The sequence below is a fragment of the Natrix helvetica genome, assembly GCF_964273705.1.
Source record: "Natrix helvetica genome assembly, chromosome: 6".
Taxonomy (NCBI): Eukaryota; Metazoa; Chordata; class Lepidosauria; order Squamata; family Natricidae; genus Natrix; species Natrix helvetica.
Genome location: NC_138553.1, coordinates 56,999,161 through 57,015,187, shown reverse-complemented (window position 1 = coordinate 57,015,187; position 16,027 = coordinate 56,999,161). Strand labels below are relative to the sequence as shown.

General features: G+C 43.4%; 1 protein-coding gene across 3 annotated transcripts in view; it reads left to right on the top strand.

Annotated features, from left to right (window-relative positions):
• CNTN1 (contactin 1) overlaps positions 1-16,027 on the top strand; it is a 410,973-nt gene that overhangs the window by 251,166 nt on the left and 143,780 nt on the right. For all 3 annotated transcript variants that reach the window (XM_081957448.1, XM_081957447.1, XM_081957446.1), the window contains exon 10: positions 5,202-5,383. In XM_081957448.1, coding sequence (XP_081813574.1) covers positions 5,202-5,383 — 182 coding nt within the window. The remainder of the gene's footprint in view (positions 1-5,201; positions 5,384-16,027) is intronic.

Sequence of the window (16,027 nt, the reverse complement as noted above, 5' to 3'; positions counted from 1 at the left end):
ACACCCCTGGGGTTTTTTTCTAAAGAGTTAGGGGTGCAATGTTCTTGTAACTTGACAGCTTTAAGACTTGCGTGCTTCAAATGCCAGAGTTTCTGTGCCAACATTTTGGTTGTTAAGTGAGTTTCACCACATTTTACAAGTTGGCCACGCCCACCCAGTCACATGACTGTCAAGCCACGCCCACCTGGTCACATGGCCCGCAAGCCACTTCCACAAAGCAGGCCACACCTACAGAAGAGGTTCTAAAAATTTTTGAAACCCACTACTGATACAAACTGTTCAAAAAAACCATAAAAGAGGAGATGGAGTTGCATTGTATGTAAAGGACCACTATATTGCTACAGAATTACATGAACCAACATTGCTACAGAAATGCATGAAAACAAAGATGAAAACCTCCTAGAATCCATATGGGTCAATATAAAAGAAAAAAAAAGAATGACATGGCCATAGGCTACCCAATCAAGCAGAAAAATTAGATGTCCTTTTTGCCAACCAACTAACAAATATACCATATTTTTCGGAGAATAAGACACACTGGAGTATAAGACGCACCAAGATTTTGAAAAGGCAAATTCAAAAATGGCTCATTTTTCACGGAAATGGGCCTGTTTTTTATCCAAAAAAAGGCATGAATAGCCTTTAGGAGGCTTGTAGAGTGCTCCGGGGGGGGGGGGCAAAAATGAGCATTAAATGGCCCATTTTTTGCAAAAACAGGCCCATTTTTTGTCAAAAAAGGAAAGGGCATGCATAGCCTTTAGGAGGCTTATAGAGTGCTCCTGGGTGCTGGGGGGGGGGAGGCAAAATTGAGCAAAAATGGTGCGTTTTTCACTCATTTCTGCCCTCCCCAGCCCCCAGGAGCACTCTGGAAGCCTCTCTATCCCCTCATTGGAGATGCGACAACCCAAGTAATCTAGTGAGGTCCTGTGAAACTCACACTTTGACAACTTTGCGTATAGCTTGGCAGCCAAAAGTTTTTTTAGGACTTGCTGTACCAGCTTCATGTGTTCTTCTAAGGTTTCAGAGAAGATCAAGGTGTCATCTAGATGTCATGTAGCACCTTATTTATGTACTGCATGAAGACTGCAGGCTCTCCTTGTAGCCCAAATGGCATGACTTTGTACTGAAAACTGCCAAGGGCGTGTTAAAAGCGGTCTTCCACTCATCTCCCTCTCTGATCCGTATGCGGTAATATGCCTCTCTTAAGTCCAGCTTGGTAAAGATCTTGCCTTTTGCCAAGTGGTTTAGCATATCTTTCATGAGGGGAAGGGGATAAGTGTTCTTTTCGCATACCACATTCAAGGCTCGCAGATCAACACAGAGACGAACCCCACCATCTTTCTTTTCTCTGAAGAGCAGTGGGGCTGCTACTTTCGACTTCGCTGGTTCAATAAAGCCCCGTTTCAAATTGATGTCTATGTGATTCCTCAATTCAACCATCTCTTTGGGGGTCATTTTCAGCTTCGGTAAGCTAGCCCCCCGTTCGAAGTCTATTGCACAATCTGTGGGCCGGTGGGGGGGGACATCATTGCAATATTCCTCATTGAACACCCCCGCTAAGTCCCAGTAGTCTTTTGGTACTTGTTGGATCCCTGGGGGTTTGGTGTCTGCTGCAGGTGCCACAGGTTCCGGATGGTCTGGGCTGTTGGGTCCCATCGTTCCTGGGTGCCCTTTTGGCTCCACCGGTGGTAGCGGCCCAAAGACGATAATCAATTTTCTAACGCCATCCTCCCACTTTATTGTAGGTGCCCACTTGTCCAGCCATGCAAGCCCTAATATAATTGATTCCTGCATTCTTGGAGCTGCAATGAATCTGAGGAATTCATAGTGGCGGCCTATCATCAACTTTACCAACTCGGTAATTTTAGTGGCTGGGGCCCCTCCAATCAGTGTTCCATCCACTTGCTCGAACCAAATGGGAGGGTTTAGGGGTCTTGTATGTTGCTCCACAATCGACATGCTGATTAAGAATTGGGTGCAGCTGGTGTCCACAATTGCCCCAACTTCCCCTTCCACTCCAGTTTCTGGCACTTGGAGGTTGCATTTTATTGTAAAGGGGCGGATGGGTGCACTAATCATTGGGTCGTCTTCGGCATTTCCCTCCTCCGAGACCTTCCCCTTGGTAGGACTCTTTGTCACCTTAGGTTGGGGATCCTCTTCCGGAGGTTGTTGGCCCAGATGAGTCTTCTGTGGTAGCTTCTGGAGCCTTCTCTTTACCACCCTGGTGGTTGGTGCACACGTTTGTGATATTGGGGCAGAAGCCAAGCACTCTGACGCTCTGTGGCCAAATTGACAGCAACGCTGGCATTTTATTGGCTTCCCCGAGGGACAGAACCTAGTTGCATCTCTTACCATAGGAACTGCCTCATCACATTGTTCAGCTACCCATCCTGCAGTAATCCCCTCATTCACCTCTTCTTCCACTGTTGAGAACTCTTCTCTGTAGGAAGCTCGAGTAAGAACCTGTTGGGGCATTGCAGGTGAGACTGGAACCAGTGGGGTGGTCAATCTCTGGTTTGGCCACTGCCCAGTTATCTGCCATGGTGCCATCTGCTGAGGGAGAGCAGGTGCCCATTGACATCTCTCCCATCCATGATCTGGGGTTAAGACCCATCCCGGGGTTTCCTGATTCACAGGTTGCAGTTCAACCACCAATGGCTTGCAGGGGGGGGTGGTGTGCCAAGGCCCCCTCTGCTGGCTTGGAGGAGTTATGGGCCAAGGCCCCTTCTGCTGGCTTGGAGGATTTTCCCATGCTGATGGCCAAGCAGGTGTGCACTGGCATCTTTTCCATCCATAATCTGGGAAGAAAGCCCAATTTTGTGGTCCTTCATTCACAAGCTGCAGCCCAATTTCCGGTGGCTGGCAAGTGAAAGATGCTGGCCAAATCCCTTCTTGCTGGCTGGGTTGAACTTTCCATTTTCAGTCTTCCAGTCCATTGCCACTTTCACTGGTGAAGGGGGGGGGCAAGATTGACTCACGTTTGGCTGAAGAAGTTGGTCTGGGAGCACCCTCCAGGCATCCCCCTCCGGCTGTGCGTGCATCTTCCCAGATGCTATAAAGATGAAAATTTCCTCCCACGCAAATTCATTTGCACTTCGGAAGAACTTCAGAGAAGCAATTCATCATTAGCTTCTTTTCTCTTAATTGTTCACTGATATTTTACACTGATATGGTCAGTGTTGGGAAATCAGCACCCCCCTCACCAGCCCCTCTCTGGGGTGCTGGTGATTTATTTTAAAGGCAGATTTGGGATAATGTCAGCATTCCAAATATCATGAATTAAATCAGAGTCCAAGGCAGAGCTATCCTTAAGGTTCAAATTTAATAGGACAGACATGTTGGCACCGAATGTGGAATCCCAAATCTGAAAACTTCCTGGGATTCCACACAGTTGAATGTTCATGATCTCTTCCCCACACCCATAAATCCATCACATGGTCCAATCTTCTTTGGCCACACTGGCATCTCCACCCAGCTGGTTCCGGTCAGGTGCAGAGGTGCGGAGACAAAAGATGACCTTGGCTTCTATAAAGGAATGACAACACATTCCACAACTCTACTCCTTTCAATTCCCCCCTCCCAATTACCACACTAATGAAACAGCATAGTGAATTAATAGAAAGTGAGATGACGTCCGGTCCCCGAAGGCAACGGACGTTCTCGTCCGCTGCTCGTCTCTCCGGCGGGCTCCTTTTAGGAGCACAGCGGGGCTTGGAAGGGGCCCCTGCCATAGGGTGGCTTGTTGGAGCCCTTGGGATTGGCAGCAGCCACAGGGGGGGTTCCAGCTTCGCCCCAGGAGCCGGGGAGCGTGGGGGGTGCATGGCGTTGCTGTGTGCCTTTGCCGAAAGGATTCTGGAAGGAAAGAATTAATTAGAAGTCACAGCTGAAGCGCGGGAGGTGAGAGGTTTACCTCAATCTCCTTTAATTTCATCTAATTGACGAACAGCAGCTTTTCTTAAGTTGTGGGTTCAATCTTTTGAAGTTGCAAGATTGGAGGGAGGCTTTTCCACCCACCCCCCTCTCGGATAAGGTGGCATTTGGAACATCTCTCTATCTTGGAGTGGAGAGAGAGTTAAAAGTTAATTGCTCGCTTCTACTAGCTATGGGAGAATGACTTTCATCACAATTGCAAGAGATGACTGCTGAGTTGCTTTTTTAAATAACCTTATGGAAACTTTGGATATTTTGCTTCCTGGTCCCCTGTGAAGGTGGAGCCAAGATGGCCAACTTCCTTCTTCTTCTTTGCTCTTATGAATGAAGTTTCCCCTTTGAAAGAATTTCTGGCTTTATATTATTATTATACCCTGAAGATCTCCTGGAGCCTCTCTTGTTATGTGGTCCCTCTGGATTTGGAGTATTTGATTCTTATCCTTTGGCTTGGAGCTGTGATTGAGGATTAACTTTAACTTCTGGGCTTGTTTGCCTCCACGATCTCCCCCAGCTGTGCATTCCACAGACGACATTTCTTTTGTATAAGATTTATAGGTATCTCTGAACTTAACATGGGGCCCAAAAAGCCACCGCCTGGGAAGGCATCTTCGGAGCCGACATCTTCTACGTCTAGCCCGACTACGCAACAGACAAAAATTGCTTCATTTCATTTCATTTGAAACATTATTGCAATTGTTGATATAATGTAATTGCTGGAAATGGCACAAGAGATGATTGAACGTATAGTTGATACAATGTAAAACAAAAAGCTGTTACTGTTTATCTTTTACTTTTTGGTTTTCTCAAGTCACAAGTCAGGCGGCAATGAACTGCGTTTAGCTGGAGCTGGCTGGAGACTGCGTGTCCACACCAAATACGCAACGCTGGCGCTGCGCAGCAGTTAGAAATTAGTGCGCGGCGTACTCTAGGCACGTGCGCAGGCGCGCAGGCGCACACCTTAGAGGGAACAGTGCCTGGGACTCCCTTCTTCTGGGTGAGTTCATACAAAGAGGGATCCAACCTAGCATTCAAATCTTCTAGTAATACCACTATGGACTGAGGGTGCAATACAGATATATCATCTAGGATAACTTCCAAGCCTATCCAGTATTCAAAGTTATAGCAGTGTTCCAATATTTGAGGGGCTGCCACAGAGAGGATGGGGTCAAGCTATTTTCCAAAGCACATGTAGACCAGATAAGGAATAATGGATGGAAACTGAACAAGGAGAGACTTAACCTGGAAATAAAATGTGTCCTATTTTCTTTTAGCCCTGTTCCTGAACTTAGATGGAGTAAATATCTTGAACCAATGCCAAGCAGTGCAGATATAAGCATGTCTGGTGCAGTTCTAAAGATCTTCAATATTCAGTTTGAAGATGAAGGAATATATGAATGTGAAGCTGAAAATTACAGAGGAAAGGATAAACATTCAGCAAAAGTGTATGTTCAAGGTAAGTAGAATTTCTTCATGCATTTCCTCACAGAAAAATACATATTTATCCCATATCATTTTAAAAGGTTGGTTTTTCAAAATTTCATAAATTAATGCAACATGTTGCACTGTGGCACAATTCAGAACAAATCAATTAAGTAAGGATAGGTTGAATAATAAACTGAACCAGCAAACATTATTCCATTTTTTAATTAGCAGCATGTGACTTAAGCATTAATTTGGGTTAATTTATAATTTCAAGTATAGAAAAGTAATTCTTTTGGTATATAATTCTTTTTTAAAAATATATAGTATATAGTTATTGAATATATGAACAGTGTGGCATCTGGATATCATTAATTTTGAAACCAGATAATAGTGATAATCTTGATTATCGATAAACACATTATAATAACATTATAAATATTACAATTAAAGTTAACATTTTAGTATTTGCTCTTCCATGTATATAATCCTACATCATTTAATTATTCAGTATTTTAATACACAATACTAATAGCCATAATAATGTTGTTTAAATGTATATAATACAATCATCTTTCAACTTCTGATTCTTTCATCTACATACTACCGTATTTTTCGGAGTATAAGACATACCTTTTTGCCTCAAAAAAGAGGCTGATAATCTGGGTGCGTCTTATACACTGAATACAGCATTTTTTGCCTCCCGAAACTCAGCCCCTTCACCAAATGGCTGTGCATAGCCTTATGGAGGCTTTTAGAGAGCTCCTGGGGGCTGGGGAGGGCAGAAATGAGCGAAAAATGGCCCATTTTCCCAGCAGCACTCTATGAGCTTCCTAAAGGCTATTCATGCCTTTTTTGACAAAAAAAGGGCCAATTTTCACAAAAAGGGCCATTTTTGGGAGGTTTGCAGAGTGCAAACATTTTTTTTTCCCTTTTGGAAAGCACTTTAGTTAGAGTTGTTGATGAGAATTACATTGATCAAGTGCTGTGCCAGCAGAAACAAAGTCTTAGGTGCTGCAGATTGTCAGCAATTTCCTTCTCCAGCACATGGATGAATACACCTGGAAACATCTGCCTACCTACCTACTCTCTCCCCCCCACCTACTGTATTTCTATCTATCTATCTATCTATCTATCTATCTATCTATCTATCTATCTATCTATCTATCATCTATGTCTGTGTGTTGTATTTGTGCTGATAAATAAATAAAGGGAGACTAGTATAGATCCATTTCGAGCTATTTAGCTCTCATCAGCTAGCATATATGTATGTATGTATGTATGTATGTATGTATGTATGTATGTATGTATGTCTTTGGTTGTTCGGGTTTTCTCCCGCGTAGAATTGGATTTTGCTCCTGGAAGCACCAAGCCAGAAGCACCAAGCCGGAAGCAGCAGCCTGAAGATGATGAATGAGACTTCATCTAAACGTCGTGAAGATACTTCCAATTCTACGCGGGAGAAAACCCGAACAACCAAAGACATACATACAAACACCCGCGAAAACCTCAGAATATATATATATATATATATATATATATATGTGTGTGTGTGTGTGTGTGTGTGTGTGTGTGTGTGTGTGTGTGTGGTATTTGTGCTGATAAATAAATATTTATCTATTTATATTTAAATATTAAATATTTAAATATTTATAATAAATATTTATATAAATAAATATTTTGGGCATACCAGGGGTTGTAACATACATACATACATACATACTTACATACATACATACATACATACATACATACATACATACATACATTTATCAAATACAACACACACACAGACAGACAGACAGACAGACATATATATATTTGGGTTGTATTTGGGTTGTAACACAAATACATACCTATTTCCCTGGCTCAACTGATAAGGAGGTGAGCCTGTGGCTTAGTGGCTAAGACTCCTGCCTAAGATATAATACAGCCCAGGTTCAAATCCCAGTAAGGGTATGGCTAGCTGATGAGAGCTAATTAGCTCGAAATAGATCTATACTAGTCTCCCTTTATTTATTTATCAGTACAAATACAACATTATATATATATGTATGTATGTATGTATGTATGTATGTATGTATGTATGTATGTATATATATATGCCTTTACCTTTATCTGCCTACTCACTCTCCCTACCTACCTACTGTATTTCTCTCTTTCTCTCTCTCTATCCATCTATTGACCTTTTTTTAAAAAAAAAATGCCTCTTCAAAACCTTGGTGTGTCTTATACTCCAAAAAATACGGTAATTTTACAAAATTTATATAGAAATATGCATACTAATATTTTCCCCTATCTAGTTTCTACCTCTATTCTATTTCTTAATAGAACAAATCTTATATTTGTAGGTATTCTATTTCTATCCATCATCTCTTGCCCGTTTTAGTATTTCAATTCTTGTTGCTTTTTTGGCATGTTTTCCATACATCCCCTTGGGATTTTGTATCTTCATACATCATTCTTGTTTGATATAAATGTTTCCTCTATCTCTGCCTCTACCTCTCACTGCCAAACCTTCACTATACCTTTCAGTGTCTCTATCCTCACTTCAGGAATTTTTTTCTGTTTATCCAGTTATATTTTTTGATCTTTATACATTAATGTATAATCTGCCTGGTCTATTTCATCTGTTTTATTTATCTCTTTCTTCTCCTTATCTTTTGGATTCATTTGTTGTTTTATCTGCTCTGTTCTTTCTTGGGTTTCTTGTTCATTTTTCATTGTCATTTCAGGAACATTTTCTGGTCTCACAACTATATCATGTATTAAGTTCTTTATCTCCCTGTGATTCTTTGTTATAGTTTCATGAATACTTTGAAACATCAATAATATTTCTTTTTGAATACATTCATGTTGAAACATTTTGTCTTATTTTGATGAGTCAAAAGGTTACTCAATAAGCTTCCAAGGTCCCAAATTCCTGGTTGTCTATAACATCAAAAGCCAGTATTAAAGCAATTTACTTGGTTCCAAAATTATTCCTCAGGATGCATAATATTTATATTTCTTTATAGACCTTATAGTTTATTCTTTCCAAGTTCTCCAAAAAGTCTTTTTCCCCTTCTTTCATCTCTTTATGTAGTTATCAGACAACAATTATAATCCTAGGTCTGTGATGGCGAACCTATGCCACGTGCTGGAAGTGGCGTGCAGAACCATCTCTCCGGGCACTCTAGCCATCGCTTGTTGCTCTTCCGGGTTCTGGTGTGCTGGCCAGCTGGTCTTCACATGCACAGGAGTGCTGGAAACTGGAAGAACAGCTGTCCAGTGCACACACGTGCACTAGGAAAATTATCTTCCAGTTTCTGGCGCATGTATGCTCACCGCCAGCTGGTCTTTGCACACACATGTGTGCCAGAAACCAGAAGACCAGGTGGCCAGTACACATGCATATGCTGGAAAATGGAAGAGCAGCCTTCCGGCATGCACATGCACACTGGTCAGCTGCTCTTCCTATTTCTGGCACACACATTCACGTGTGCTCCCGTTTCAGCACTTGGTGCCAAAAAAGTTCACCAACACTGTCCTAAGTGATCCATCAGGTTTCCCCATGTCTTCGTAAACCACATAGTCAACTCTTTGATTTCAATGATAATTCCATGTATTTGTAAGCCACTCTACTTAGCAATCTTTAAAAGTCTCAGAATTTATTCCTCCTTAGCTGTGAAGCAAATAGATATAAAATGGTATGCAAAAGGGCAGTCTTCCAGCTGTTTTTTGTCTCCACTCTGGCTTATCAGTCCTCAGATTATTTCAGGGACATACCTAGTCTTGTAAAAATATAATATATATTCTTTCATCAGTAGATGGCACCATTGCTTAACATTTCAATGTTCACCCAATGTGACAGCTGAAAATCTGTTTTGATTTACTTCAAGCAATTTCTTCTAATAATCAAGCAAATAATTACTGTATTTTAAAAAAATTGTATTCTCCCATAGGTTTCACTTTCTTTCAGGTGTGCAATCTTTCTCTAAGTGTTTGTTTGCCACTTTTTTACACTTTAAAGCATGGGTCGTCAACCTGGTCCCTACCGCCCACTAGTGGGTGTTTCGGGATTCCAGGTGGGTGGTAGGGATTTCAGAGGTTAAAACCTCCTTTTGAACTAACGTGCATGAGAATGTGTGCATTAGGGACTTCGGAGGTTAAAACCTTCTTTTGAAGTAACGTTTGTGAGAATGCGTGCGTTAGGGATTTCGGAGGTTAAAACCTCCTTTTGAACTAACGTGCGCGAGAATGCATGCGTTAGGGATTTCGGAGGTTAAAACCTCCTTTTGTGTGAGTGGGCAGGCGGGCGTAAGCGCACAAATCAATGAACTAATGTGCACGTGCACACAAACAAGCAAACACGTGGGAAGAGGAAGGGGAGGAGTGGAAACTGATAGCAGGGGCAAGCAGAAGCGGGGCAGAGCAGTTGCAAAATAGGAGAAAGAAAAGTTATATGCAGGAGAGAATTGTTGTTGGCTAATAATAATAAGTGGGCTAACTAGCTCAGTCTTGCTTTTGTACATTGCCCTAAGGAAGGTAAAAAAAAGGAGATAAAAAGGAAAAGCACTGTGTGGAGTGCAGATCAAAATGTAAGAGTAAAAATAGTTGTTAAATTGTGAAACAAATTTAGAACCCATGTCTGAAAAAAAGAAATATGCTCGTGGCTATTTACCAGAGTGTCTGAAGATGGGTTTCATTGAATCTGTTACAAATAAACAGCTTCCAATGTGTTTACTGTGCCACAAGACATTATCTAATGAAGCAATGAAGCCAAGTCGATTGCGAAAACATCTTGCTACAAAGCATTCGTAAGATAAAGATAAGCCCATTGAATATTTTCAAGAAATCTATAAAAGATTTCAAAATCGTTCAACAATAGCTGCATCATTTCAAAAACAACATGCAAAAAATGAGGAGGGATTAACTGCAGTTTATTGTATATCACACTTAATTGCAAAAAGTGGTAAAAGTCATAATATTGGAGAAACTTTGATAATACCCTCCATCAAAGAATTTATCTCAACAGTAATGCATCAGGATATACCTGAAGTTTTAAAAACATTGCCCCTTAGCAATAACACAGTAAAGAGACGCATTGACGAAATGGCTGCTAATGTTGAAAATAAACTTATAGGTATTCTCCAAAATTCTTAATTTTCCATACAATTGGATAGGTCTGTCATTGCAGATAATAATGCTCTACTGATGACATATGTATGGTACCTTAATGAAAACAATACATTGCAAGAAGAAATGCTATTCTCTGTCAATCTGATTACAGATACAAAAGGATTATCAATATTTAATGCTGTGAAATCATACATTGCAAAAAATAATATACCCTTGAAAAATATTGTTGCAAGTGCTACTGATGGAGCACCATCAATGGTAGGCCGCTATCATGGGTTTGTTGCTTACCTGAAGGAAGAAGTGCCAAACGTTTTGTGTATTCATTGTGTTGTGCACAGACAACATATTGTAGGAAAACATTTAAGTACAAGCCTCCATTCATCATTAAGTATAATAATTAAAGCTGTAAATAAGAGCAAATCTAATGCCAAGTGATAGAATGTTTCGACAGCTGTGCCAGGACAATAACGAGCAGTTTATTAGGTTACTTTTACACACAGAAGTTCGATGGCTCTCAAAGGGTACATGCTTGTCTCGTTTTGTTGCATTATTTGATAGTGTCGTACAGTTTTTTGAAAGTGATAAAGAGGCTGGTCTCTATGAACCGTAAAGAATGATGCCTTTTATTTGGCAGACATTTTCAAGAGATTTAATGAAATTAATTTGCAGCTTCAAGAAGCCAATATAACTCTTATAAGTTGCAAAAATATTGTGTCATTATTTATTGAAAAGCTTGATCTTCTCCGTCATAATATTCTCAAGAGAGAATTTCATCAGTTTCCTGAATTGTCCTCTATAAACAATAATGTAACTCCAGGGGATATTGAGAGGTTCAGTAGCCACCTCAACGAACTCAAATTGGATATGGAAAAACGATTTCAAGATATTTTGAACTTAAAGGTGCATGACTGGATGATAAATCCTTTTACACCGAATGTTGCTGAGGTTGATATAACTTGCCAAGAAGAACTATTAGAACTTAAATATGACGAAGAGAGTAAATGTAATTTTGGCAGTGGTGGATACCAAAAACTCTGGCAAAATAAAAAAATGCCTGTGTTATATCCAAATATGTGGAAAATGATGTTCAATTTATTGATACCTTTCCCTACCACATATCTTGTAGAATCAGACTTTAGTGCTGTTAATCATATTATGAGCAAATAGTAAAAGCGTCTGAATATCACCGAAAGAGGAGACCTTCATTTGTTCCTTACGAAAATCGAACCAGATATCAAATATTTAGTCTTGCAGCATCAGCCTCAAAGATCTTATTAATCACTAGTAAAGCTAATTTCAATTTACTTTATTGTTTTCTAATTAAACTTTATAAAGTTAAAAACATTATAAACATGCATAAAGTAGAAATAAAAAGATAAATGTACGTACATTTCTTTTTTAAAAAAACACCCTCCTTTCTAAAAAATATTCCGCACTTGCGCAAAAACTGGTGAGTGGTAAGGAAATTTTTCCATCGAGAAAGATCCATTAGTGGGTGGTAGGTAGAAAAAGGTTGACTACCACTGCTTTAAAGAGTCTATCTTTTCGGAGTTTCTTTTCGTTCAGATTAGATCTCTGTTGTGGCCCAGCAGGAGCCGTTGGAGTTGCCACCAGACTCCGACAGCGAGGGTCCCTCTGAGTTGGCTCAGGAGGATGTGGAGGACCCTGGACAGGGTTCCGACTCTGAGCAGGGCGCAGAGAGGCTGGTTGGCCACCAGGAGGCGCCTGAGGCATGGAGCAGTGGTGAAAGCCAAAGGAAGGGGGCTCCTGATGTCATGCCTTGGAGCAGTGGGGAGGAGTCACAGGACAGTGAGTCAGACATCAGCAGTAAGCTATTAGATGCTCGTTACCGACGTGCTTCCTGGCGTAAGGAGCAATTGAGCAATTACAGGAGGTAATTGCTCTCAGCTGCTGATAATTAGACTCCTCTCCAGACTATAAAGGGACTGCTTGTGGACACACCCTTTGCAGGAATCAACTGATCATTGGAGTTGGAGAAGCTCAGATCTGTGTCGTACTTTGGCAGGCTGGATTGCTGCCAAAGGGTTTACCTGGATTGCTGCCAATCTGTTCCCTGGACCTTGGCAGGCAGGAGTGCTGCTAAGGTGATTATCTGGAGCTTGGTAGCTGGATTGCTGCCCAGAGTGCTATCTTGACCTTGGCAGGCTGGATTGCTGCCAAGGTTGAACCTGTATGTCAATAAACATCTCTGGAAGGGTCTTTGTGTCGGAGTGACTTGTTATACAAGAGGAGGGGGTCAGAACAGATCTCTAGTACAGAAGTTGAAAATCACCACACCCAGTTCCAGTCACTGTTTATGAAGCACTCCTGCACATATCTTTCTTCAGTTGTCCCAGCTTCTCTCCTCTTTATGGGAGGGAGTCTCAGATCAAGCAGGGGAGCTGCTACTCTCTGTGACCTGCAAAGCGCCCCTCCTTTCTTTGTCACCTCTTCAAGGTGACTTTAGCCCCTTAAGGGCCCTCCAACAAAAAGGGTTCAGCCTAGGTTCATGGAACCCGCTCCCTATGACTGTCCCTCAGCGATGCCAAACCAGAAGTCAGAAAATCAATTCTTTATGTAGTATAGAACTTAGAGATTTGTTTCTAGTCTGTTCTTTATTCTGTTATTGACTTATGCTTTTTCTGTTTCTTGTATATTCATTTATTAAAAACAATTTATCCTATTTCTTTATTAATCTTTTTAAAAATTCACATACTCCATGTGCGTGTGTGTGTGTGTGTGTGTGTGTGTGTGTGTGTGTTGTGGCCCAGCAGGAGCCATTGGAGCTGCCACCAGACTCCGACAGCGAGGGTCCCTATGAGTCGGCTCTGGAGGATGTGGAGGACCCTGGACAGGGTTCCGACTCCGAGCAGGGATCAGAGAGGCTGGTTGGCCACCAAGAGGCGCCTGAGCCATGGAGCAGTGGTGAAAGCCAAAGGGAGTGTGCTCCTGATGTCATGCCTTGGAGCAGTGGGGAGGAGACAAGGGAGTGGTTTCTGGATGCCAGGCAACAGAGAGCTGATAGACGGAGAGAACAGCTACGCCTTTACAAGAGATGATTGGATTCAGGTGATCGTAATCAGGCTCCTCTCACCGCTATTTAAGGAGTGACTTTCCGACAGTTGTTTTGCAGGAATCAACTGATCATTAGAGTTGGAGACGCTCTCAAATCTGTGTCATACCTCGGCAGGCTGGATTGCTGCCAAAGTGTTCTCTCTACCTGGATTACTACCAAGATTTAAACTGTATGTAAATAAAACATCTTGCAGAGACCTTGTTTTGGAGTGATTTGGTATACAAGAAGGGGGGAGTCAGAACAGATTGATTCCTGCCCCAAACGAAGCTCCATTAAGCTGCAATGGAGTGACTACAGGCTGAAAATGCCCAGTTGGCTCAACAGATTGCTTTGCTGGCTCGTCAGGTCTCTCAGCTCCAGGGGCTTGCTAACCCACCCACCCCCAGCCAAGGAGGAAATGCCCAGTGGCTACACCAGACAAGTTCGATGGCAAATAAGCTATGTTTGCAGCGTTCTTGGGACAATGCCAGCTGTTTATGAGCTTGAGAGCGGAGGACTTTCCCACTGACCGGACGAAGGTGGAATTTATTATCAGCTTGTTCTCAGGCACAGCAGCTCGTTGGGCTACTCTGTTGCTATCTCAGCCTAGCCCTTTGCTGGATGATTTCCAGGGTTTTTGTAACCATCTTAGGCTGATGTATGATGATCCCATTAAAGGGGAAACAGCCACTTGACTACTCAAGTTGCTGCAGCAGGGCCGTGGCTCCTTGCAGGATTATGTCAGTGAATTCTGGCTGCTTAGTCAGGACTCAGCTTGAAATGAGCCAGCCCTCATGGATACTTTTCAGGACAGCTGTCAGATGACCTGCAGGATGAGCTGGTGAGGGTGGACAGGCCTCCGACATTCGACGTGTTGGTTCACTTGTGCCTCCGGATAGACGCCCGGCTGCAGAGGCAGAAGCCTCGCCGCGTGCCCCAGGAGACTACTAGGGGAGACTACAGTTGCAAGGGAGGAGCACATTGAGTTGGGTGCCGCCAAACCCCTCTTGTCGCACACGGAGATGGACAGACAGCATGCAGGGGGACAGTGTTTCTACTGTGGGGATTCTGGACACCTGGCTTTGGTTTGCCCCAAGAAGGGCGCAGCCTGCGGCCTCTCCCTCAATTCCGGAACAACGTGTCGAGAAATGGGCAGAGCCCGATCTGAGGGAGACTTTAGGTCGGGCGCAGGCTGAAACAGAGGTGGACGGGCCTCCACGGCACATGATCTTAGCAGCGCACATCCTCTTGTCGGGTAGTCTGCAGGGAATTCCGGCCCATGCCTTGGTCGATTCCGGGGCTACCACGAACATTATGGATGCGGTGTTTGCTACAAAGTACAATGTCCCTCTGTGTCCAGTGGACCCACCGATGCGTGTTGAGACCATTGACAGCCGGGTGCTTCTGTCTGGGCCTATCAAGGCCGCCACACAGCCTTTGTGCCTGATCCTTGGGGAGCATGAGGAGGCCATCCAATTTTACATGGCTTCGGGCCTGCATTTCCCTGTGGTTTTGGGCTTGGCTTGGCTGCGGGAGCACAACCCTCAGATCTACTGATCGCAGAACCTGATCACGTTCTGTCCCTGCAATGCGTCGACCACACCCAGCAAGTTTGTGCGGCCCAGGTACCCAGCTCACCCAAGGTGACCGTGCCGCCGGGTTTAGCGGAGTTCGCAGATGTCTTCAGTGAACAAGAGGCGGATCAACTGCCACCGCACCGGCCTTATGACTGTCCCATCGACCTGGTACCTGATGCGAAACTCCCTACGGGTCATCTGTACTCCATGTCTGAGCCGGAGTTGGCCGCATTGTGGGACTTTCTTGACAAGAACCTCGCCCAGGGGTTTATCCGGCCTTCATCTTCACCCTTGTCTGCCCCAGTTTTGTTCATGATAAAGAAGACCGGGGATCTGAGACTCTGTTGCGATTACCGGCACCTGAATGCCATCACGGTACGTAACTGTTACCTGCTGCCCCTGATTCCTGAGTTGTTGGAGCAGCTCCGGGAGGCAACGGTGTTCACAAAACTGGACTTGCGTGGGGCTTACAACCTGGTCCGAGTCAGGGCGAGGGACGAATGGAAGACGGCTTTTGGCACCCGGTACGGACATTTTGAGTACACTGTCATGTCGTTTGGGTTGGCCAATGCCCCGGCAGTCTTCCAATACTTTATGAATGACATCTTCCGGGACCTTTTGGATCAGTTTGTCATCATTTACCTGGACGACATCTTGACATCTTGATCTACTCCACGTCCCAGAGGGATCATCAGCCTTCCTTCAACTACGCATGCCCAAGATGGTGTCCTGTCGCGTTTGAGGAGAGCTTCGGGGAGATGATTGTCCTTCTTGGGGCTTGCAGGGGTACCCTGTTCCATCGTTGGTTCCAGGTCTAGCTATGAGAACTTCCTGGGACCTCGGGGGATACCCTTGAGCTGCGATGTCCTGCCTTATAGCCGGAACATCGTGAGTGAAATGGGGCAGTGAAAGGAGAATGGAGAGC